Source organism: Aplidium turbinatum, chromosome 9, assembly GCF_918807975.1.
Source record: "Aplidium turbinatum chromosome 9, kaAplTurb1.1, whole genome shotgun sequence".
Lineage (NCBI taxonomy): Eukaryota > Metazoa > Chordata > Ascidiacea > Aplousobranchia > Polyclinidae > Aplidium > Aplidium turbinatum.
This window is the reverse complement of record NC_137480.1, coordinates 17657956-17685057: the sequence shown is the minus strand read 5'-3', so window position 1 is coordinate 17685057 and position 27102 is coordinate 17657956. Positions and strand designations below refer to the sequence as shown.

General features: G+C 40.9%; 2 protein-coding genes across 2 annotated transcripts; one reads left to right on the top strand and one right to left on the bottom strand.

The window, feature by feature from the left end:
- Positions 1–1098: 1098 nt before the first annotated feature.
- On the bottom strand, positions 1099–6696 carry LOC145776745 (uncharacterized). Its single transcript, XM_082587972.1, has 2 exons — positions 3231–6696; positions 1099–3128 (listed from the first exon to the last, which is right to left on the bottom strand). Exons 1-2 carry the CDS (start codon positions 6694–6696, stop codon positions 1099–1101), a joined length of 5496 nt encoding a protein of 1831 aa, XP_082444098.1.
- An 8860-nt stretch (positions 6697–15556) lies between these two features.
- LOC145776744 (general transcription factor II-I repeat domain-containing protein 2A-like) lies at positions 15557–15969 on the top strand. The gene is made up of 2 exons (XM_082587971.1): positions 15557–15704; positions 15791–15969. The coding sequence occupies exons 1-2, from the start codon at positions 15557–15559 to the stop codon at positions 15967–15969; spliced, it is 327 nt and encodes a 108-aa protein (XP_082444097.1).
- Positions 15970–27102: the final 11133 nt, after the last annotated feature.

The window sequence follows — 27102 nt, the reverse complement described above, 5'->3', positions numbered from 1 at the left end:
GAATTCTTACATATTCCCTAGTCACTCCAAATCTCCAGTTCTCCAGATTTATAAAACAATGACCACTCCAGTCCATGCCAAAACGTAAAAAGAAAGATCAACTAGCAAAAATTGTTAATGCATGGCCGGGTCACTCAAGCATGAAAATAGAATGGAGCAGAGATACAACAATAATATTAAATGGGCGGGGAATCGTTTCTAACATACCCACCCCCAAAACCAGAGTTTAACAAATGAGGGTTTTACCACTGTAAAACGATTACAACGAAGCAAAACACAAACCAATTAATTGCCACAAGGTGGCCACATAAACGACAATTAACATGAATTATGCAAATGTCGACCAGAATCAAAAATATTCGCGGTTAGCAAGGATCACAATTGCAACATAAAAGCTGGCTTGCATTACACACAAACCTAATAGAACATACATAACAGTAGCTCGAAGACACGCCCAAGAAGAGTTAATAAACCCTTTTGACCAACATGCTTAGCGATTGCTAAGAATAAGCACAAAAACATAAGTCTACCGACAACTGGAAGTCAGCATAAACGGATACACGAAAAACAAATGATAGCATACATGGTACCAGTGGCAGAAGTGGGGATATGGCATAAACAAAAGCACACATACAACCTAATACTGCGCAATGCTATGACCAGCGCAAGTGACATTAACGTCAGAGCAAAAGTAGGCTACCAGAAAAAACACGCGACTGTTAAGTCGAGTCGTGATAGTTAAGCAATGAATTGACAAAACACGAAAAATAATATCGCACATAGCAAAAGCATTAGTAGTGAGACAGGTGTGTGAAATAGTCAGACCAAAAACAGAGCTAGACTGCTACAGTGTAAATAACTGCAGGATGCAAATAGAAACAACACTATTAATGGGAGTCAATAACAGTTATGGCAGAACTGCTGGATGCAAATGCATCGACGACACCGCGCTAGCTGCGGTAGTGAGGAGCACAAGAATAATAATAGTAAAATAAACACAAACACGCAATACAATTCAAATATGAAACCTAAGCAGCATGAGCAATGTCAGTTGTGCAATCGTGCCAACCAGCCAGCCTAGAAAACAAAATTGTCATTTCAAAAGTCCATACTGCCCTCTAGCAGGCAGATCTTTCTGATGTCGCGAACAAACTCTGTACCGTCAGCAACCTTTACTCGCACGCGTCTGACAAGTTTGTTAGTGTCCGGCATAACTTCCTTTACAATAGCCTTGGGCCAGTGCCCACGTTTAGTTGCCTCGTCCGCTACCAGTACCAAATCGCCTGGTTTCAAGCTTGGAGATGTGCCAAACCACTTTTGTCGGGGCTGCAGCAGAGGGAGATATTGCAACAGCCATTGTTCCCAAAACTTGTCTGTGAGGTATTGGGTCTTTCTCCAAGAGCGTCGATAACCGTCAGCCTTCATAAAAACATCTGGCGGTAGGGTGTCACAAGCTGATCCGGTGAGTATCATACTTGGAGTCAGGGCTTGCAGATCATCTGGTGACGATGGGAGCGAAGTGATGGGACGATCGTTTAAAATTCTTTCAATCTCTGCTACCAGCGTTAGAAGGTCGAACTCATCCAACGTAGCGTTTCCTACCAGCGACCGCATCAATTTTCTTAATAAACGAAAAAATATTTCGTAGAAGCCGCCTTGATGTGAAGCACGCGGAGGGTTGAAGTGCCAGTTCGTTTCATGCCGAAGTAAGGCATCGGTGACTTTCTTTTGATGGAGGTTCTTGAGTCCTTGCCGAAGTTCGCGGTCTGCAGCAACAAAGTTTCCTCCGTTGTCACTGTACAGATCAGTAGGACAAACGTTTCTACGGCTGCAGAATCTTCGGTAGGCTTGAATGAATGCACTTGCCTCCAGGGATTGCACGACCTCAAAGTGCACAGCACGGGTCGCCAAACAATTAAAAATACAAACATATCGCTTAACACTGCTGCGGCCGCTCTTTACCATCAATGGACCAAGAAGGTCAGTGCCAGCAGCTTGAAAAGGAATGGATTTGTTTACGCGTGGAGCAGGTAAGTTGCCCATCTGCTGTTTTCCGGCGGTAGCTTTCCAAAAACGACAGTTCATACAGGAATGCAAGACCCTTTTGACAGCTGATCGCCCTTTGACAATCCAATAACGGGAAGCAATGGCGGTAAGGACTTGTGAGCATCCCATGTGTCCTTCTCGTTCGTGATACCTCATGATCACTAGATCGGTGATTGGGTGCTGATATGGGAGAATGATCGGATGCCTTCTTCCGCTTGACAGAGAAGATTGTTGCAATCGCCCACCAACTCTTAACGTTTCGTTAACAACATAGGGGTTTAGGGACTGTAGCTCCTTCAAAGCCACATGCTTCTTCAACTGCAGGTCGGACACGAGTTCCACCGGGGCGTCAAATCCTGGGTGGTTATGGAGAACTGCGAACACCGTCGGGTATGCTTGATGCTGGGCGGCTGTGACAATGGCAAGTTCAGCTTCGTCCATCTCCTCGACACTGAGCGAATCTGTCTTAACAGTCAAGGAGTCATCTCGGCATTTCCTTTTCAGGTACAATTTGAAGCGAAGCAACCATGCAACCGTTCTTTGCAGATCGTGGAAATGCGAGTAGCGGGTAAACAACCGACAGAGAGAGTCTGAGTCCGTAATCGCGTGTTGCTGAGCTGAGCAATGTTCAATGCTTTTAACCTCTGGATCGTCTGACGAAATTCCGCCAACAAAGTCGGGCTGGTTTGGCCAATTGCTCGTGACATCATGCAAAAACTTAGGACCATTAAACCAAAGCTTAGCGGTATTAACTTTATCAGGCCAAACTCCCCGAGACGCGAGGTCAGCGGGGTTTAAAGTAGTCGGTACATAATGCCATTGATTGACACTGGTAAGCATGTGAATAGTGCTCAGCCTATTAGCCACAAAGGTGTGGAAACGAGTCGAAGTATTATTAATGTAACGCAGCACAACAGTTGAGTCTGTCCATAAGACAACACAATTGAATTTAAAATCACACTCCGTCAGGATAAAATTGCAGACTTTGGCAGCGAGCACAGCAGCAGTGAGCTCCAGGCGAGGTACGCTAACAGGCTTTAATGGAGCCACTCGAGCCTTGCCAAATAGAAAATTACAAATTACTGCAGAATCATCATAAAACACTTTAACATAAAACACGACCCCATAGCCACTGGTACTGGCATCACAAAAACCATGCAATTCAAAGCGGATAGCACAATTACCAAAAAGAGTCAGGCTTCTAGCGATGGAAACACATTCAAGCTCTGGAAGGGCCTTTAACCAAGCTTCCCAATTAATGTTTACTGGCCCAAGGCCATTAAGGGGTTCATCCCAATCAAGTTGAGCGTCACATGCCTGCTGCAGGAGTTGCCTAGCAGGTAAAATGAAGGGTTGTATTAGACCTAGTGGGTCGTATGTTTGCGAAATCATGGAGAGAACGCCTCTCCGGGTGTTAGGCTTTTGTTGGATACTCACCCTCACCTCCATGCAATCGCTCGCAGCATTCCACACAACACCAAGGGTTTTCTGCGTTGGAAGCTGGCACTGAGGCAAATCGACCTTCGACGCCAAGTCTTCCTGCAACACAGAACTCAAGACCTCTGCACTGTTAGACAGGAATTTAGTTAAATGGAAGCCGCCACTTTGTAATAGTTCACGCAGTTGTTGTATTAGTTCGATAGCCTGATCCGGCGATTCACATGAATGACAAATATCGTCAACATAAACATTTTTTAAAACTGTGTTAACAGTGTTTTGATCAGCACCTGCTTCATTGTCTTTGGCAGTCATCCGAAGTGCGAAGGCAGCACAGCATGGCGACGACTTTGCTCCAAACACATGAGTTTGCATACGGTAGTCGACAGGTTCCCGCTTGAGATCATCGTCCGGATACCATAAGAATCGAAAGGCATCCCTGTCTCCTTCGTCTACACGTACTTGGGAAAACATGGCCTTAATATCGCCCACAACAGCGATCGGATGTTGCCTGAAGCGAAACAATGTTCCTACAAGGTTATTGGTGAGATCTGGGCCATGAAGCAGCTTGTCATTTAATGACACGCCTTTAAACTTCGCGCTGCAGTCGAAAACGACTCTAAACTTGGCCGCATTGGTCGTGCAGTGATGGGGCACATAGCACGTCTTCCCTGGTGTGTCTACCACACCAGTTTCAAGTGGCACAGCATAGCCACATTTAACATATTCCTGCATTTTATCACGATACTTATTGAATAACACCGGGTCAGTAATAAATCGGCGCTTCATTCCCTCTAGGCGCTTGAGTGCCATAGAGCGATTATTGCACAAGTCCGGGTCTTCATCCTTCCACAACAGCCCTACAGAATAGTGTCCATCCACCTTCTTCACCGTGTCCTGCATGATCTGCAGCGCACGTTTATCCTCAATTGAAGGACAGGGGGCCTGTGGCTCATCGATGTCATTAAAATCCTGCAACAATACATTTAACATTCTATCGCAAGACTCCTTTACGCTAAGAAAGTTTACCATTACTGGTGAGTTGAGTTGCCTATCGCCACCATCTTTCCCATAAATGGTCCAACCCAGAAGAGTGTGCAGTCCACATGGTTCTCCTGGTGCGCCAGTACGAACTTCCTGCAAAAGATAAGCCTGGTGAAGATCGCTGCCCAATAACAACTCAACCTTCCTATCTTTTAGTTCAGGGAACTTTAAGTCCTCCAAATGACTATATGCACTACTAAGTGCTTCGGTGGGAATACTGTGGCTGACATCCACAATCTGGTCCATCACCAGAGCATCTGCAACGGAAAACACAGCCTGCTCTTCCATTCCCTGCACAGCCAAAAAATCAATTTTCTTGTCATGAAAGGAGACAGCATTGGTGGTCAGCAACTCCACATTGCTTTTTGTCGCAGCAACCCCTAAGCGAGATACGAGGCTTGAGGAGCATAGACTGACGCTAGAACCTTCATCGATAAAAGCATAAGTATAGGTATAGTTGGAGGGGTCCCCAGCCCATACCTTAACTGGCAAAACCTTAAAAATTGTTGTCCCAGATGTTGCTGGCACAGTTGCGGACGTTGTTGCTGAGATGCCCTTCTTCAGAGCAGAGGGGCTTTCCTCTTCCACACGGTTTACATGCAGAAGTGAATTATGCCTCGATCCACACGTTGCACAAGATTTCTTAAATCTGCAATCAACCACTCTGTGGCCTGCTCTCAAGCAACAAAAACACAGTCTATGCTTTTGCACCAGGGTTCTTCTTTCTGCAACAGGCTTTTGTTTAAACATCTCACACTTCCATAGGGCATGCGACTCTGCACACAAACAACAGGACTCTTGCTTATGGTTAGCAGATTGGGAAATCTGCTCTTGGGTTGTGCAAACCGAAGCACGCTTGTAGCCACCTTGCGGATTAGATCGAGCCATCGTTGGTTGTAGAGCTCTCTTAACATCTTTGCCTGGTTGCATAAGATGGCCATATTGGCTGTCGGCTCGAGAGGCTGCATCCTCGACCAAGACTCTTAAATCACCAAACGTGGCACAGTCCGATCCTAAGTGATTAACATGAACAAACTGCTCCTTTAACTTATAAGGAAGTCGCAGGAACAGCCGTTGAAGCACCTCGTCACTGTTTAAAAGGTGAGACTTACCCCAGCCATCGAAACTGACTTCACACTTATACATCTTGTCGCAGAGCTTTGTGAGGCCTGGCGCATCCCACTCTGAAATAGGGGGTCCTTGCAGCAAATCTTCCTTCACTTTGGCCATGAGTTTTCCAGGGTTGCCAAACCTTTTTCTCAATCTATCCCATGCCATTCCATATGCTCTTTCACTATTTTGCAAGCAACTCAGGCCAGATATTACTTCCAAGGCCTGGCCTACACAATTGTCCTCCAAAAAGGCGATGCGATCTTCAAAACTTAGATAATTTGACTCAATGTATCGCTCAAAACGCCTTTTAAAGTTAAAGAACTTTAACACATTGCCGTCAAACTTCTCAAGCGATAACCGAGGACCATGAACATTTTGAAACCCTGCACTGAGCTGGGGTTGAGGCACGACGATGGGAAATTCACTACTATTATTAGCTTCAGTGCGAAAGGGAGATGTGTAAGGATTAAGAATATTACTAGCACTACTGCTGCCCTGAAGGATACCCTGTTCTGCTTTTACAGGTGGTATCTTTACACCACTCTCACGGGGTGTCACGTGACTGCTAGACTCAGCAGCTTTGCCTGTGTCACTGCCTGCATCCATAACTACCGATGATGTTTGATGTGACACTCGCTTGGATTGCTCTCGACAGCTTCGAATGAGGGTAGAGCATGCTTCAAGCAAACCATAAATGCTTTCCCCCATACGGTTCATCCTAGATTCTATTGAGCCTGATTGCTGTGGTTTGCATTTGAGTAAATCTAAACGTTTAAGGGAGAGCTTCCTTTGAAGTTCAAGGCATCTTTTCTTTACCTCCAAAACTTCAGAAGAGCTCAGGAAATCATCACTTGAGCATAGCTCCATGTCGATGGAAGTTATGCCAAGCTCGATTTCAACCAGCTCTTGTTCTAACACAACAAGACCTGGCAGCTCTTCGCTACTGTCATGTTGACCACTAATATTAGAGGCGGCCTCATGCTGCTCTGTTGAGCCACTAGCATAACCATTTGGCTTACCCCGTCTTGGGGTTTGCTTGGGCTTTTTACGAGCCATAATTAACACACAGCAATATACAAGCTACAAAAAACAAAATCTGTACGGTACTTACCTTAGGTGAGGTGACAATTGACCTTCACGATATTACGGAGAATGTCAGTAAGCAACCTACTAAAATTACAGGGTTTAACGGTAACCAGTTCTACCTGACTAGAACAATGGCCTGACAGAGTACAGGCTTAGAAGCTTCAATCTTTGGCAGACCTGACAAGACTGCCCAAAGTGAAGATCTATTTACAAAATTTAAACAAAGTTTACAACGTGGCGGGCTCAAAGGCACAAACCAAAAAATGAATCCTTGGCAGACCTGAAAAGACTACCCTAGGATAACAAACAACTAGTTACAAAGTTCAAAGAAACTTTACAGCATGGCAGGCTCAAAGGCACAAACCAAAAAGTTAATCCTTGGCAGACCTGAAAAGACTACCCTAGGATAACAAAACAAATTACACAACTAGCTAAAGTGAGCTAGACAAAGGCACATACCATAAATGAATCCTTGGCAGACCTGAAAAGACTACCCTAGGATAACAAACAAATTACACAACTAGCTAGAGTTAACTAGACAGGCATAACCTTGCACCAAGCAAAGGTATGTTTTATAAATGGTGTCTAAAACGTTTTTTGCCTAGACTGGATAAAGTGCAGGCCTTACTTATTAGAAGAAATGGTGTATTGAAAACGACAATAATAAAACGAAACAAACAGTTGCTTACCGAATTCTTACATATTCCCTAGTCACTCCAAATCTCCAGTTCTCCAGATTTATAAAACAATGACCACTCCAGTCCATGCCAAAACGTAAAAAGAAAGATCAACTAGCAAAAATTGTTAATGCATGGCCGGGTCACTCAAGCATGAAAATAGAATGGAGCAGAGATACAACAATAATATTAAATGGGCGGGGAATCGTTTCTAACAAGCAGTGCTTACCTGAGCGAAAACTATGCAAAATATAATGGCTGAATTCTAGGTTTAACTTCTTATTATTTTTATCACGTCTATTTTAACTTGAAAATTACTGTGTTCGTGACTAGAATTACTCGCAACGCTTGTGAGTAGTCTAAGTCCTCACCAAACCGCATGTCTTGCCTATAAATGCCAATTAACGCAAACGCTTTTGTCAGAAACCATCACTGAAGCTCCAGGGAAATCAACTTTCAAAGTTGCTTTCCCAGGTTCAAAAATGTCAAAAAACGCCTTCGTTTTATCCAATCCTCAATCGTTTTGCAAAACGTCACCAGCTGCTTAGCCAATCAGATGTGTTATGGTTATGGTATGGTTAGTTGTGCTTTCCCAGTGACGTCATGCGTATCTCATAGCGGCTGCTTTTGGTTTCAGACGAAAGGAATACAACCTCTACGCATGAGTGATTTGCGCGCTTGTAACTATAGGCTACTGAGTACGCTGAAAATAAAGCTGGTTCTCTTACCAAAAAAACATAGATTCTACAATAAAACATGCAATTCCAAAGGGTACATTAACCAACCAGTAGGCTACTGAAACGGCACAAGTGTTTTTTAAATTCTTTTGGGTCAATAGACTGACATCACAAGTTCAGAGCAAATTTACTTGTGTTCTTCAAGAATGGACTAGCTTAATTTATAGGCTAATTATTTGCTCTTTACTAGTGCACCAGTCCAATGCATGTCTTAAATGCTTACAGATGACATTGACAATAAGTTTTTGGGCTCAGTCTAAAAACGCAGCCAACATTCTAGACTAGTCCCAGTTTGATTGATTGATTAAATCTTTATCCTCGGACTGGGAAAGTCCAAAGATTTTGTTTTGGAAATGCTCTCAGAGCGCACCAAATTGGAAGAGTTTTTCAAAATTTTCTGGGGGAGGCCCCCCAGACCCCCCGCTGGAAGTGTTGCCTTCGGCAACACGCTTTCGGGCTTCGCCCGACGGTTACACCCTTCGTGCCTACTACCTTGCTGCAGCATATTTCCAAGTTGCTTTCCCAATGGTTTAAGCCACCGAACGTCACTGCTCACTTGATGCTACGCGTGGGCTATATGAAAAAATAATAAATCTGATAAGTTCGTAAATAATTTAATACAGTAGAATTCGCCTATAACGGCACCCCTAGGGGATTTGCAAAAACTGACGTTATAGCCGAATTGACGTTATAGACGAACTACCGCAAACTATTCCAAAACTGTCTTTTGATTAAAGAAAGAGGTGCATAATCCAGTCAGGTTTACTGTGTAGGCTACCACCAAACTGACAAAAGTCACGCAAAAAATACAGTAAACAAAGAAATTGTTTTTAAAAAAATAACACAGCGAAAGGTACAGGAAATTACAGCTCGTTACATACAGTAGCAGATAAGTTCATTGTTTATTAGCAAAAAAGGCATTGATCTTCAGCTGTTGCGGTTTTGACACAGATTTCTCTACCACATAGCGTTCAGCTTTTGCTAAATAGTGTAGGATTTGCTCGCTATCGTCGTGACTTCGGATTTTTCACGCGGGAAAAAAGTTAATTCAGTGAATTAGTTTATACAGTAGGCTACTGCACGTACAACTGTTGCTTTGAGTTGTTTAAAGGTCAGCTGTAGAGCTGTTTTTTACAGGTGATAGTTTTTCACGCGAGAAAAAAGTTAATTCAGTTAATTTAAGTCCCTGCTGCGAACGACGTAGCAAAATAAAGGGAAGACATTTTGCATGCATCAGCGCTAACTGGATTAAAAGACTGACCGTTCGTGGTGAAGCTGATGGCTTAAAGTGACGTTATAAACGAACAAAAGACGTCTGGGGACCAACAAAGGGTGCTGTTACATGCGAATTGACGTTATAGGCGATGCTGTTGTAGCCGAACTACAATGTACGCAAAAGATAGGAATTCTGCCGGGACCGAGAAAAATGTGACGTAATAGGCGAATTGACGTTACAGGCGAATTCTACTGTACCATGTTTTCAACCATTGATCTCCTGCAAAAACTTTGAATCCTGCTTGTAGCTCCTGCGGCTTTTTTTGTGGTTCCTTGAATCTTATTGCAGTTGTGAATAATAATAATAATGTTATGGTTTTATTTATTGTCGCTCTACAACAGCTAAGGTCTTTTAGCGACAGGGCTCATGTTTAATTTTATATCAGATTTTACGATATTATCACATTATTACCCGATTTATTCTCACTGCGTTACGCAAGAAAGAACACAATCGGTAGGCCTACCGTTTTTAAAGTCTTCGGTTTGACCCGACCTGGAATCGATCTCAGATCTACCAGCACCAGAGCCGAAGACGAAACCACCAGGCCACTGAGCTGGTATGCAGTTGTGAAACCTGGAGGCCTTTTGAGTCCCTGCAGTTTTGCTATAATTTGTGTCGTTTATTAGGAATTTGAAACGCTCGCAGTACCGTAATTGTGCGTTTTCTTGTAATCCGCAGCTTGATACACATATACGTAGTTTTACGTCTTTTTAGTGTTGTGTATCTGCTGCTTGCCACATTGCGCTTTGGTGCATCGCTTGGAGCGTTCCTATCACACTGGGCTTCTCACCAACGCGCTAGCGTTAAACCAGAATCAGTATTGTTTTTGTCAGTCATTGGGTGCTGCATCTTTTTCCAGTCAGTTTACCACGGATACGGATTTCTTTTTCTTGAAAGTCATAGCACCAGTTCAGTTGTGGTGGTAGTTTAATTTTCCGAATTATGATGCGATTAAGTTCATTACGTCCGATTAGCTAGGTATCTTTTGGTTGTAACGTTTATAAGTTAATGCATCCTGATGATTTGAGGAGTTGTTTATTGCAATGAACTCATACTTATAGAAATCAAGATATCTTTCTCGGATCATCCCCACCCCCGATGTAGCCTACTCGGGATGTTGCTGCATTAATTTACAGCTAGGTATGAGCGGATGCTCTGAACTATTCGACGTCCGCTACACTGCTTTTCCACAAAAATCAAGATCCTGTCTAACATAGGCTACCGGTAATCTAACCAACAGATGTAACTTACAAAGCGTTGTTTCGAAAATTCCATTTACTTTGCTTATTTGTTTATACGTGGCGCTATTGAAACAAAATTAATTGATTGTCCTGATCCTGACAACTTTCTATGATTTTGCACGATCTGGATCCTGTGAACATCTCTTGCCCATTTTTATGCATTGTCAGTGTTGCAAGATCTTTTTCAATAACAATGGTATTTATTGTATTGAAGTCCTCAGAACAATAATTCAGATGGTCGCATGACTTCGTGAACAAAGAAGCTTAAGATCAAGCAGTGTTGGTTGGACTCTCGGGATATGCGCTTGAGCCAGGCGCGGATTTATGGGGGGGGCCCGGGCCCCCCCGAAATTTTGTGAAAAATTGTAGAAATTGTATGTTTCCGCATCAAATGGTTTGATATGCTTCTAAACAGCTGATATTAGTCCCTCGGCATCACAATTGATGAAAATGGTTGTTTTAATGTCTATTTTATAGCATATCGTATATGTCGTAGTATCATTGTTCATATCTGTTTAGCTTTTTCTTTCTTTTTAATTGATTTTCAAATTTTCTGGCCCCCCCCGAAAAAAACTCTTAGATTCGCGCCTGGCTTGAGCAATACATTCTAAGTACTGCTCTCCGTTTAGCGAAACCTAATGGATGGAATGATTCCCTGGCAACAACAATCGGAAACTTCCCTCTGTCAATCTCGGTGACTGGCCCTGGGTCAAATTAAGCCTCTACAAGTAGGCTATGCGAAACTACCAGGAATAACATATCAAGGCTTGGCAGCTCGAGGATAAAGATTCAAAACCAAACCAGGCTAATTACATAGTCATTAGTCATACAAGGGATTGGTTATCTAAACAAGTCAATTTATTTTGTTTCAATAACGCCATGTAGCGGCACTGTTTAAAAATGGGCCACCCATATACAGCTGTAGTAGTGCAACGACATCCCGAGCGCGGTAGCGGTGGGGATGAACAGAGAACAGCGTCTATATTCTTGTAGTTTATTGCGATTGCACAAGCCAACTTGGCACATTGGAACAAAAAAGAGTAAGACCGGTCTGACGAAATTAAGCCTTGATTACAAATAGAATACAAAACTGATTGAAATCAATCTTGAAACTGAAGTCATGACGACTGACGAGAGTTTCTACAGTTGGAGCACATTGCTCATCTTGAAAACTATTGAAATTAATTTCCTACTTTCGACTGCACGTTGCAACTTTTTGAAACATATGACAAACTTACATAATGAAAACCAACTCATTCCATAACTTATCAAAACTTAGGCTACATGCGGTACCGTACCAAGAGTTAAGATTCCTACTAGTTTTTATCCTGTAGAAGTGAGACACTGGACGTTGCAGTTTAACGACTAGCTTTTACATTAGAAACATGACCCTGACTTGCTGATTACACACAACAAACCAACAACGCAGATAGACACAAAATCATGTGAATGCAACGTAATGCGATAGAGCAAGTACGCGCTCTGTGAAATTCCAGCCTGAGGATTTGTACGCGACGCAGGGAAAAACAGTGAGCCTGTTGAGCCACCCGGATTCCAGAACCATGTATTCATTGAAGCTTTAAAAGACGTCTGCACCGTGCAGTGCCCGCCAGGGCCGGATTTAGCTGATGGGGGCCCTGGGCACTTTTAGATCGGGAGGCCCCCCGTGCAAAAAACACCTTTACGTCTACACTAGCATTAATCCAGCACTGCACAGCATTTTGCAGAAACTTCAAAGGCTGAAAGGAAAAAAATTAACAGAAAATCACCTTTTTTTCCACGTATGGGGGCCCTTCAGAAGTCGGGGGGGCCGGGGAACCTGCACCCTCTGCTCCCCCTAAATCCGGGCCTGGTGCCCGCAGGAGCTACACGCCACATTTAAACAAACAAGCAGAATAACCAAAAAGTAAAAAGAATGCATTGTAAGTTAGAGAGAGAGAAACCTTTTATTTCGTCTTGTACTTAGACTACAGTCTACAGCTGTTGGTTAAATTATGATTCATGAGGCAATCGGAATGGTAGCGAAAAATAATTCAATTCAATTTTATCTTTCATTGCTAGCGCGAACATGCAAAGAACGATAAAGTGATAAAACGAAAACAGTGTTTGGAAAATACTATTTTAAGAATGCACACTTGCACAGCCACCAAACCAAGAAAAGAAAAAGAAAACAGGCCTACAATTAACATTGCACAGCCACCAAACCAAGAAAAGAAAAAGAAAACAGGCCTACAATTAACATTAGCAATTGCGCAACAAGGGCAATTTAACCCAAAAAGAAAATCAAAAAGTGACTAGTTTCCCAAAAATTGCGTAAACTAAGTAAATATATTCTTGAGTCATACGCACAGGTGTGCAGAGACAGTCACACCACTCCAAAGAAAGAAAAAAGAGTTTAGCCACAGACATCAATAACAAGCCGATGTAGAACTGTTTGTTTCCAATTAAATAGCCTATCACGTAGCCTATTTTGCTGGGCTTAATGATTAACATCTCAAACTCATAACTGAACGAAGGATTTCCTCAGCAGCTACTGTATCCTTTTATACAACCTGACCCATAGTATTTCGTAAGCACAGGTCACCGAACACTCGATCGCTGACCGCATGGCGAGAAAAATAGCTCAAGAACACTATCTATCACTGCCTTCTCGGACGCCCACATGCTAACAGCCAATCACAGTGCGAGAAGATCTGTGACACTCCCACCAATCGTCACATAGATAAGACAAAAAAATGCTGTGAAGCACGTTTTCACATCACTACGGAACTCCGATTCTTGTCGTAAAACAAGTTTGTAAAAATGCGATATAGAAAAACGTATCAATAAAATTAGGATTGAATGGTAGTGGCGGAGGTGGAGTTTATAGCAGCTGTCTATACATAGCCTACAAATCTTGAAAATATCAGGTAAAAGCTATGTGCTCATAAAGCTATGACCTGGATATATGTTTTTGTTTTGTTTGCAACTCTTTTTCTTATTTCCCTTCCATCTTAAATTTTTTGAAGGTGTTGCGACCGTGCCCATTTTCTTTTAACTTCTTTACTTATTTTGGTCTCAAGCATAGCCGTACGAGCCAGGGGGGCAGCCGCCTCCCTGTTGTTTCAAAACGTCGCGAATTCGGGCAAAATCTTGCATTTATTAGGGCAAAAATTGCTATATGAAAAACTACAAAATTGCATGGATTAAAAAAAACTATAAATTAATATCTTTTACCTATCAAACTAAGTACAGTAGAATTCGTTTATAACAGCACCTCCAGGGAATTGCAAAAACTGACGTTATAGCCGAATTGACGTATAGACGAACTACCGCAACCTATTCCAAAACTGTCTTTTGATTAAAGAAAGAGGTGTATAATCCAGTCAGGTTCTACAAGGATCGTCGCCATCACCACAGGCCCGTAACTAGCTTGGAGCAGCAGGGGGGGGGGGGGGGCAAAAAGTATTCTAGAGGGGGCCCAACTTTTACCTTCCGTATCATGTACGAAAACGACGTTTGTACACAATGTGGGTATATTTACGCAAGTACATTAATCGTAGGCCTAATACAACGTTTACATTAGACTAGTTTATCATAGAAACAGTCAGTGACGTAGCCAGGGATTTTGAAAGGGGGTGGGGGTTGACGGCCGACGGGCAAAGACCGACGGCGTCGTCGCCAAAGGCGACACCCAGCAGCGGGGGGTCTGGGGGGCCTCCCCCAGAAAATTTTGAAAAATTACTTTGAATTTGGTGCATTCTGAAAGCATTTTCAACAAACATGTAGGTATAAATATTCCTATAAAATGGTGCTGTCCGGTGGCATAGCAAAAGGATAAGATCATGTTTTCTAGGGCATTTTTCGGTAATAAAGCTAAGTCTCTATGTTTTCTTGTTGCTAATTCCTGGCTGAGATATTTGAATGTTTGGTATTGGCAAAACTCGCTCTTTTAATGCAGTTTCGTTTAAAATTAGGCAAACTTCATTTTAGAGACAACATTCTACCACACCCTTAAACACACAATGTTTACAATTAAATAACACAAGAAAATTGAGTATAAAACTGAAAAGTCAGCGAACAGAGCTAATTAACATATTTTTTTCCAGGGGGTGCCAACATTTTTGCAGGGGGGCTTCGCCCCCTCTGCGCCCCCCCTAGTTACGGGCCTGCATCACCATCATCATCGGCCTCCTCTTGTACGACATCTTCTGCGGCAGTTTGTACATGTATGTCATGCAAAATGTCGCTCTATGTTAGGCCTACTGCTTCACGAGTTATGACGTTTGCATCATTTTCGAGATTGTTCACACGGGAAAAAAGTTAATTCAGTTAATTAAAGTCCCTGCTGCGAACGACGTAGCAAAATAAAAGGAAGACATTTTGCAAGCAGCAGCGCTAACTGGATTAAAAGACTGACCGTCCGTGGTGAAGGAGATGGCTTAAGTTAAAGTGACCTTATAAATAAACAAAAGAAGTCTGGGGACCAACAAAGGGTGCTGTTACATGCGAATTGACGTTATAGGCGATGCTGTTGTAGCCGAACTACAATGTACGCAAAAGATAGGAATTCTGCCGGGACCGAGTGAAATGTGACGTAATAGGCGAATTGACGTTATAAACTATTGGTTCTTAACCGGGAGGGCGCGCCCCCCCCCCAGGGAGCATCTCTCAGGGGGGCGCGAGTTCTACAACAATTTTGATTTTTTTAATTACTCTAATATCCTAGGACATATGCTGTTTGTCATATTTCGTATTTTATCTTACTTTATATTATATTCAGTAATTCTTGCTTTATTAGTTAGATCAAAACTTTACAAAACAATTTTGCGCTGAACTCCAGATTTATCAAATTTTCTCGACGCTGCTTCATTTTTACTTTTTTGGTCAAATTTCTTTTTTTACAGCTTTATTTACTTAATGCTTAAGCTTCAAGGGAAAAACATCAACATCATTAAGCATCATGACATCATTCGAACCTTTATAGCCAAACTCGACCTCTGGAAGAGTCGAATTGAACAAGGAAATCCAGCGAGCTTCAGTAACTTGGATTCTGCTCTCGAAGATGGTAACTTTGAGTCTGAGTTGAAGAAACAAATAAGTTAGAAACCCACCTTAATGAATTGAAAGCGGAGTTTATCAAATACTTTCCAGATCTGGATGAGAAGCGTGAAACCTGGAAGTTCATCAGAAACCCGTTTCAATGCGGAGTAGTTGATATTTTCGAAGAAGGACAAGAGGAGTTTCTTGAGATGAAGTTCAACTCCACAGCTAAAGAAGATTTCAAAAAAACTGGAACTTGGGGCGTTCGGGGCCAATTACCTTCCTATTAACCATCTTATCGCAACTCGGGCTCTTCGAATTCTAACAATGTTTGGATCCACGTATTTTTGTGAAGCTGCATTTTCTGCTCTCGTTGCTATCAAGACCAAGTACAGAAACCGGCTGACAGTTGAAGGAGACTTACATTGTTCACTCTCTGGAGTTAAATCTCGCATTAAAAAATCCAGTCGCTAAGACGCAGTGTCAAGTATCTCACTAATGTGTACAATAAACAGACAAAAATGCAATTTTTTTGGTATGATAGGCTACTTATTTAAAATCTAGGGGGGCGCGAGGCACATGACCATTATTGAAAGGGGGCTTGATAGAAAAAAGGTTAAGAACCACTGTTATAAACGAAGCCGTTATAGGCGAATTCTACTGTATAAGCCTCTTATTTGCACAAGAAATGTGCCGCAAAATTTTCATTTGGCAATTGGCACACCCGTATTGATGTATTGTATGGTGATCAAACTGTAGTACGGAATGCATTTAACCAACTGCATCATGCCAAATTTGGGCAGCCACCAAAATATGTCAAACTGCCCAAATCAAAACGCAAAATTTGCTATAGGTAGCTAATTTTATTAATTTTCACAAATGCATCGTGGTGATTTGGGCAGCTGAAAACATGAAATTATCTGATGAAACTGATTAGTTTGTTTTTGCAACTGCCCAAATTAGCGTGAGGCAGTTTCCCCAAAATAAACAAATTCATCAATTTTTTCCATTTACATAACTGCTGTAGGCCTATCGTTTAGATTTGGGCAACAACAAAAATATAAAATTAGCCTACTAATGATAAAATGATGATCATCTTGATTTGGGCAACTACAAAATATGAATTTATATAAATCTGGTGAATACTTTTATAAAACAATTCGGGTGGAGAGGTTACAGTAGGCTACTTTTTCAACCATAAACGGACATAGCAAAGCAACACCACAACATTTGACAAAAAATGTTATACCTGTTAAATGTAATGTTAATATTGTGGTTTTGCTTAGCTTTCTTTGGTTACTTTTATAAAACTACCCAATTTAAAACTACCCTAATATAAAACTACCCAAATGATGCAGTTGCGCCCCAAAATAAAAATAAAAAAATTTTAGTTTGTTTATGCAACTGTGCTGTCATGTTAATTTCACCAATATTTTAAATGATAGGCTACTGCTGAAATATATAATCTCAAACCAATCATAATATATTCATTTATTTCAAAGCTTTCCAAACTCAAAACCTGCCATGCAAGCTGGCAAAATATTTGCTTTGCAAGATCTTGTGTAAAACATGGCAGCTCCACTTTTTTTCATTAATAATATCTTGACTTCTGTTCTGTGGAGACAGATCCAGTTGTTTGCATATTTCATTTTTATTTCTTTAGATCAAATTTCAGTGCATATTTCTTTTGATCAATGTTTACTAATTTCATTGCCACACCTTATGTTTTTGCATTGCTGTCTGAGGTCCATCACACCAGTTGGAGGATTATTTATGTGTGTAGCCTAATACTGTGTAGCGGTCTATAAAATATATTCAAAATTGTACAATTAATCATCAGCAAGATAGTCAGTCTCTGTGTGTCTCAAGGCCGTTACCGTACCTTAAGCATCACGCAAGGGTTGCTCTGTTGTTGAACTTGGCCAAGTCTCAAGCCGAGTACTCTGCTTTCAGACCGTGGTTTCATTCAAAAAAATGCTTAATTAGGGTGAGACATCCTAGAATCTAAAGTAAAATGTGCAAACTTGGGTTTTATTATATTATCATGAGTGCATTTATATTGTCCAATTACAAATATACTCAGTTTCAAAATTTCCTTTCAGTGAATGCTGGGTCCAAATATTAGAAAATTAGGTGGGTATATTTTCTTGCCTGTAGGAATTCTCATTAAAGGATTCTTGTATGTATTCCTGCAGTAAATACAAACCACAATAGGCTACAGTACATTTTGGTAGCCTAAGTAGGCTACTAATATATTTCTTGTTGCTGATTTTCCTGATATGATTTGTGCAATCATATAACTGCAGACAGGCTCCATTGTTTCAATTTCAAGGTCTATTAATCAGTGCACTTTGGTCTAATTTTAACCAGTAGCCTACTGCCTACCTTATACTTTTTATACAGAATATTAAAGTGGGGTTGTTTTTTATTTGTGGTGTTTAAAACAATATTTGTTACTCCTACCTACCATGCCAAAGTGCAGAAGCATCGAACAATGCACAAGCAAGGTATCTTCAAAGATGAATTCAGTTGTTCTATCTTGATTACTTTGATAAGAAATCCTAGCTAGCTGGTGATCTTGTTATGTTAGTTTTTCATTGTTATCATGCACCGCATAGGCAGTGGCTCCTAGAGGGGGGGGGGGGAAGTCGGGCCAGTTTCCCCCTAGCAAAACATTGTAAAGGAAAAACGAGTATTTTTTTGTTTTTGCACTTTTGAGGGGGGCCCATTTTTAGTACCAAAGTAAAAATGTACCAACTAAATAATCAACACATTCTTAAATGAAGTGCGTAGTTCCAAGTATTTCTCAATCATTGTAAATGTCACTCTCGATGCTTCTCATCAAGAACAAATCATTTTTGTGTTAAGGTAGGCGATGTTGAACAGCTTCAAGACGTAAAATCTGAAGTTGAAATGATATCTGTATCACTGAACGGTTTCGATTGTATTGATAGTTTCAATTTGAAAACTGGTGCTGTTTTAGCTAAGCGGGAACTATTTTTGCTTGGCAACTGAACCTTAACTTCAAAATCTGCGTTGGCTAGGCAATTAGGCATAGCATGTTGTATCCAACATAAGTTATCTGGGAAAGTTAAAGGTATCAGTCCAAGCACGATTAAAGAAAGTAAATCCTGTATATTTTTTGTTTATGGATCATCATCATCATCAGTCATCATCTCCGCCTGCAGCAGATTGCGCATCAACATGAGAGTGGCGATTTTGAGCCAGCTCGCCCAGTGTCGCCAAGTTGAGTCCGATCCTTGATTGGATGTTGTCTTGCCATCGTTTTGGTTGTCTGCCACGTTTTCTTTTTCCTTCTACTTTTCTTTCTGTGCAAACTTTGCTGATTCCGAATTGTGATGTTTTAGTGTGGCCAAACAGTTTCAAAACTTTTGATTTTGTTATTGCTGCAATTGGATGTAATTTTGTCATAGTTAAAAGATCTTCTGTTTTTGTGTGGTCAAGCAGCCTTTTGTTGGTCATGCTTTTCATGATGTGATTTTGGAAGGTAGTGAGTTTTTTCTTTATTTGAGTTTTTTGTTTATGGATGTTGTTGCTTAAATCTAGTTGGAATTCATAATGTTGCCTACAGACAGTGTTGTTCAAATGTCTTATCATTTTGGAGTAATTGATTATCTGTAAGCTTGTGGCATCTTAAAGTTATAGCCCAGTCAGAGGAAAAATTCTGAAAAATCTAAAGTAAGCTGTCCTATCATCTTGCAAAGAAAATTGACTTCGAGAGGGTAATCAAGGCGTGGTGCAGTCAAACCCAATGCTTTACATTACCCTTTTGCAATTGAAGCTCTAAAGACATTTCTTAAATGCACCAAGTTGGAACCAACAAGAGCTTGATCGGAAGCTGAGTCAATGCTAAAGTAGCCTACAACTAGCAGTTTTAAATTTGTGACTGCTATGCATTATGTGGATTACGGTCCTAAACAACATTCACTGATGAATTTAATGAAATTAAAGGAAGATGTAATCTAAGTAAGAGAAAGCTGAGAAAAGTAGGCTACTACTCGCAAGCTAAAGTTGCAGTGGCAATTATAAATTTAAAAGAAAGTGATTTTCTTTTCCTGAGGACAGAACGCTTTTATAACCACTTAACTAGCTGAATCATTCGAAGGAAATGTATTCTACCGTAGCCTACATTGCAAAAGATTCGATAGTTGTTGGAATTGACAAATGTATCAACAAACTCAACCATATCGTCGATGAGTTTGAAGTTCCATGAAAAGTTCATCTTATGTCTATTGTGCAGTTGCGGGCATGTGGAACAAATTTAAACCATTTGTAGGCTACAACAACGACATTTTTCAAGACATTTTGGATGAGTTGGTACTTTTGATAGAAAGCCACACAGCAAACCAGCTGCAAACCAAAAGGAACCGCCCCATAATCTTTATACAAGGAATCATTGAATTCAACTTTCAAAAGGTTTTTCCAAACAGTTTTGTTATGATTTTTTTTTGTGTTCCGGTAGCTAGGCTACCTCCAACGGTTGCGCTTTGAGAACGTGGTTTTAGCAATTACTGAAATTTGTAAAGAATTGTTTGCGCTCCAGTAGGCCGATGACTCAAAACCGATTGAAAAGCCTAACTATACATGTTGTGCATCAATTCAGACGTCGCAAAATTTTATCATTTGATGCTGTGATCCGTAACTTTGCATTGCAAAAAGTCCAGAAAGGGTTGAATTAAATCAGGGATGTCCAAAGTCCGGCCCGTGGGCCAACCCTGGCCCACGAGACATGTTTGTATGGCCCGCGCCTATTGTTGTACAGTGTGTTATTTTTGGCCTGCAGACACATAAAAGTCATACAAATTCAACTTGCAGTTTTCAGAAAAATTATTGTGGCTGTTGGCCCGCGAACACTTATTATCAAATCTGGCTCGCGTGGGAAAAAAGTTTGGACACTCCTGAATTAAATGCTTGGTTGAACTATTTTCGTTGCCTGTAGGCCTGTTGTGTGTTTACAAAGCTTTCTAGACAAAATAGTTTGCCTCAATGGCATTTTTTCTGCAAGTGTGGTCCAGTGATTATTATTATTGATGATTTTTACATTGAAGGAAGTTCTTTTCATGCTGAGGAAAGTAAGCTAGTTTCAGCTTAACACGAACATGCAACGCAAGATACAAATTAGTTGTATATTTGCTAAAAAATATTATGGAGCCCATTTTTCGTATTATTTCCCGACCAGTGCTAGCTTCTCTCGGAGGCCCTGCGCATAGGCTACATTATATTTGGGCAATTTCTATAAAAGCGTGCAAATTTGGCCAAATTTATGTTCTGTCCCCCTTCCCCCCCCAAAATGGTTTGGTCTCGTACGGCTATGGTCTCAAGCATGTTTCAACTTTTACGTTTTTTTGCTTCTACCTTCTTTTTCTAGGTCTTTGCTATGTTAATGTGTATTGTTTCCTCTGTGATGGTCCGAAATAAAAACAACTTAACTGAATTACGCAAGGGTAGCTTTTGAAGGTCAATAAGGCTGAAGCTTCGGAACTGTCTACCCCAATTAATAGCTCAGTTGGTAAACGTCCGACTTTATTTAGGCTACCGTACAATGAAAGCGCAAGATCAAGCGACGCTGATTCGATCGTCGAGGTGTGCGCTTGCCGCTTGAGCAATGCAGGAGACTGCTTTTCGCAATTTTATGTAGATCATGGCCTATAGGCTACATCATTGTTTTTTTGTTGAAATCCCTATCCTAGAGGCTACTTGCTGGATCAGTGGATCCGCCCCTAGGTGCCTACCCAGACAAGTATAGCTTATGGTGCGATGAACACGTCTTCACTCGAATGCCGAATTTCTTCTTTGCACCATGCACAAACTGACCAAGGAACGAGCAGCTACACTTTTCTGGCAACATTGAAAAGATCAGTTGCCAATTTGACCATATTTTACACCTCGCTACAAGCTTGTTTTCTACAAAAAACTTAAACTATATAGGCCTACTTGAAAACTAATTTTATTACTCTTATATAGATAGCCCATAAAAAGTGGAATAGTCTGTAAATCAGAAAAAAAACGTAACCCTTCTGGAGTGGCGGATAAGCAAAAAGCAGATGTAGTTTTGCATCTTCCATGATCTAAAATCCCTACAGGCTGCAGATCATATCATCAACGATAACAAGCTACCATTCCACGTTCGCTAAATTGAGTGGAAGTTTTTTTAGTTGCCAGAAAACATTGCCAATCCATGGTCTTAAAGTTGAAAGATGAACTTTTGGCCCAAACGAAAACGACGATAATTAAAATCGACGTTTCAATGTTCGAATAACTTTTGTTTCGTTCAAACTCGGATAGTAGTCAAAGTCCCGCGATTAAACCTACTAATTAGCCCGCATAACACTAATGCTGAAGTACGAAATGTCAAATTTTGCTATGATCAATACTGTGGGCCAAAACAATTAAAAAGACAGATAGCACAAGCACAGGGGCGTAGTCTGGGAAGCAAAGGGAGCAATCGCCCCTCCTTCCCTTCCTGATAATGTAACCGACTGATATAGACGTGTAAGCTTTTGAAAAACTGCAGAGAAGTTTATTGAAAGAAGACGTTTTTTATCAAATTTATGCGGCATTTAGATTTTAGACAACATTTTCGCTGCTAGCGGCTTTTTCAATGAGCCATCCATTGGCTGTGGTGTGACTTCACATATAGGCTATCACATTGCCAAGCTTTCTAAGTGGTTTAAGATACAAAGGTGGGCAATTATGACGCCGTATATTCCGAATTCGATTAAGTCGGAAAAGCTATTAGGAAAGCTATTGATTTAGGCTGAAAGTGCTCTCAGAATGCGCAATTTTAGTTGTTTTTTTAACTTCTCAGGAAGAGTTTCAGATTCCTTTGTGAGAGTGTGGCTTTCGGCGACACGCCGACCGGCTCATTAACATTTGCAATAATACTCATTAGGGTGTACCATTTTGCAAAAAGTTTTTAGAAATTAGTGCGGCTATGCATTACGGGTTTTCACTTTTGTTAAAAAGTACTTTGGTGGAGTTTCAGAATTTTCCCGCCAAAACTGTGGTTCTGCCGCCATTTTGAAAAAATGGCGGCCAGATGAGATATCATGAAAATCTACAGCCTTAAACTGGCGCAATGTGATCATGTAATATGTCGATTACAGGGTTTTTGAGGTCACAGAACACAAATCTGAAGTCAAAAACGCTCTACGAGAACAATTTTGCAAAGTGAAATTTTACCCCTTGAAATTAATGGTGAAATTTTACAGACATGGACACAACCTAACCAAGAATACCTCACCCCAGAATGAATAATCCTAAACTATTGTCAAACTTTTGAAATAACAACACGATTCATTTACAAACAAATTGAGTTAATCACTCTCAGACATGATCTATCCCTGTTTCTTCTGCATGATATTCCTTATCATCAACGCAATACCAGAGTTAAGCAAACACACAATTCACTAAATTCTGGACGAATTTTTTTGACAATTGAGTTTGGCTAAAGTAGCCTTTTTGTAATCTGACAACTGTTCACTGTGCCTTTGCACAACAAGCAAGAGAGCTTGCAGGTGGCTCTCGTCAGAACACCTGTCAATAAAATCAGTGAATAGCTTAATCCCCCGTACCGCAATATCGTTGACCACCCTTACATTCAAAGCGAATTTGTTCAGTTTCTTATAAATTTTAGAAGTTTTTCCATTCTGATACTGGCATTTGTAGCCACTTTTAATCAGTAAGTTCCAAATTGCTATCCCAATTGTTGCCTCCAGCAATGTACAAGCACCTTGCCACCTCCCTGAATTGGCTGCACTCGTATCAAACAACATACCACCAATGGCACCTTTCACTCTCCAGTCTTCTACCAACTTTATTACGGCCTGTTCCTGAGATAATCCGGTGCCGTCTGGTATCTCACTCCCAGCAGCTGCTTCATTTCTGCATTATCTTCATCATCAAAACTAACGCCAGACACATATAATTATATAGGCTACACAGTTAACCGTTCTGATGAAACATATCCTCTCATTTTCAGAATCTTACCGTCCCAGTGAATTATTTCCAAATCAGGGGCCTGGAGCTCATCTCTGATATTTGGGTGTGAGAGGACCTAGTCTTATTAGCCAGTCTATGAGCTGTTGTGGCTGAGATATTAGTATCAGACTTGTTTGCCGGACGCTTGAGCCACAGCAGCCACGAACATTGTTCTTTGCCGATAGCTCAATCCAAGTCGATTAGATGTTAAAGCTGTATAGGCAACATAATATTCATTTTCTTTTTCTTCCTTTCAGGAGTTTTCCAGTTGTCACTTTGTGTTTCTTCATTTGTACTCCAACTTCACGGTTTTAAGATTGTCAGCAACATCCCTTTCTATTTCCCTTCACCAGCTGCGCTGTGTCGTTTTTCTCTTGCTAAGTCCAGTCTCTTCTGCAGAGCATCTCTGCACAATGCGCAACCTAATTGATCTCGCTGGAGCTGATTTTCCAGATCTGTCTCCCAGTCAATGATACCAGAATGCATGAGAATTGACTGCGAGGTAGTCTTACATATATTCAGAGCATCCTTGAGCTTTTCTTCCATATCATGCAAACGTTTTTTAAATGAATCACTTTTATTCCTCACACGCCTAGAATCAAGTTCTAGTTGATACCAAGTTTCATACAAATTCCTCAGATGCCGGTCTATATCCGCATTTTTAACAATAACCTTACACGATTCCTTCTCTGTTCCAGATTGTTTCTCGTTTTTCTTACCAAATACCAAACCCACGCCAAAATGATGTTTCCATACCTGGCGAATTTCCTCCCTTGCAATCACGATGGATTGGTTGATGGTTCTGTGACTTTCGTCTCTGAGAAACAACAGCCTAGCTAGAACGTCAGAGCTTTTAGGAAGCTTAGAAACACCTAGTCTTTGCTAGTGTTTCCAATAAGGAAGTACTTTCTTTTTGGTGTTTGTGCCAATGACCGGTATGCTTCACCGGCCGTCTCATTCAGTGGCATAACTGATCTGAATCTTGTAACTTGGGTAGGATCACTAGCTACTCTTCGAGTCACTGTAGCTAATGATAATCTTCGTCGTGTAGAAGTAAGGCATTTACCTAGTTGGGAGAGTTTACTTCTGTTTTTCGAACCTTTTGCTCTGCCGTGGGATACTCTGTTGCTGCCCATTAGTTAGTAAGTAGGTATAGGTTAGCAACTAAATATACAGGCTACTGTAGACTAGTTAGTAGATTTTTATTGGATCTGAAGTACACGAGAAAGTACATGTTCATTTTTCCCTCATATTGATTGATATAATCACACCGACTAGAAAAGTTTTTGCATACAACACATGCATTTTAAGGTTAAAATGACAATAAGACGCTCTTTTCATGTAAATCTGCAGTCCAAAACAGTGTGGTCACATCTAGCCTAGCCTATATGTCAAAATTCACTTTACAAAATTGTTGCCGTAGAGCGTTTTTGACTTCAGATTCGTGTTCTGTGACCCCAAAAACCCTGTAATCGACATATTACATGATCACATTGCGCCAGTTTAAGGCTGTAGATCTTCATGATATCTTATCCGGTAGCCATTTTTTCAAAATGGCGGCAGAACCACAGTTTTGGCGGGAAAATTCTGAAACTCCACCAAAATACTTTTTAACAAAAGTGGAAACCCGTGATACATAGCCGCACTAATTTCTAAAAACTTTTTGCAAAATGGTACACCCTAATACTCATCATCCCCCCCGAAATTTTGTTCTGGATGTATTTCCTTGCCTAAGCAATGGCCCCACAACTACCAAATGTTTCCAGTGGCGTAGCTCGGGAGGGGGCCGCCCCAGGCGGCACTTTCAGACTACGATTTTTGATTTTGATTGTAGTCTGATAAAAAACGCATTTCATTTTCACATGCTTTTTCTTGAAGGGGCGGCAAAATCTAAATCCGCCCCGGGCGGCACATTCCCTAGCCACGCCACTGAATGTTTCATACAGAAAAAAAATACTCATAAATGACTCACTTGTATGAACATAGTTTGAGAAATCTACAATAAAACATTAACAGAATTTAAGCTGAAAAATGCGAACGAATACTACTGTACTTTAGTCACGAACTCAATTCAGTTGACGTGAGACATCGCCACACACAGATTCGTCTTATCAAGGTTCTGCAGGATAATCAATAACGTAATGCTGGTGACGTAGTGTGGTGTCATAGATTTGACATTTGCCATGTTGGTGAATAATTTAACAGTTAGCCAAGATTGCGTTAGTCTTATGTGAATGTAGAATAGTCTTTATAAAGAAATATGAGCTAGCTCGAGCATTCAGAGCACAACAGATAGGCCTATATGTAAGTTATTGGGTTTATAACCGTTTACAGTAGCGTTGACTGGGGGGGGGGGGCGTCCAAGAGGTACTTTTGGATCCAGGCCCGATGGACCCAGACCAGGATGATTTTAGGTACCGGTACCCAAGAACTTGAAGAAATCATCTTGTATTATTTTGTTGAATAGGTAAAACTACGGTTGTCAAGTGGCTTAAAATTCCGACAAAAAGCAATAAATTAGCCTATTTTATTTAGCCAACTGTGTCCAACGGCCAGCAAGTCCTTCGGACATTTTTTGTGCAAACGTTTAATTTCCTGTGATATCAGTGAAGTGTTGGACATAACAGTAAAGCGTTTTGCTTTCTTTTTTCTCAACTGTCCAAATTTCTACAGGATTAGGCTACTTGGCAACCCGAGCGAAATAGTAGTTCGCTTTTCTTAGAAGTGCCTTAGTTTGGGGCCTGAGGTCTCATACGTGCTTGTCTTAAATTATTCTTTCAACGGCCTTAACCGGTAGAGCTGTATAAAAAAATGTAGGTCATGTTTTAACCCGAAATTGGTTTCATTGCAAATCAGGTTTCGAAATAAAAGCAATTCTGCTTAGTTGTAAACTTAAGGCAAAAACAAAACGCACAATTATCTCGGGACGTAGAAAGCATTTTAAAGTTTTATTACAAGCTTACTGGTCGCATTGCCTCGTGTTCGTCAAAAATCACTAATTGTAGACTAGGTTACTAAGCTTATAACTACAGCATAGGCTACATATGTTTAATACCTAAAGTTATTAAACGATTTGTAAAAGTCACCGTACAAAAACTCCTTTAATTTTCTGTTTAGTGGTTTTACTGCGTATTTGAGGCATTGCAATAAAGCGTTTACAAACAGTTAATATGTGGGTTGCATCAGCGCTTTGTCGATCTACAATCTGGTTCCGCATCCTGTAGCGATTTGCAAAGACGTTGTTTCTGTGCGAAGCAGAGGTTTTCTCATTCATAAAAATAGATATGTTTATGCCTCTGCTGCCACCTAACGTCGTGTGGATAGTTGAGTTTTTCGAGAATAGCGACCTGTGCTATAAAAGAGTAGGGTACCACTTGGCTACAAGGAGTTGGTTATCGGATTGCATCTTAGTACTGACTTCA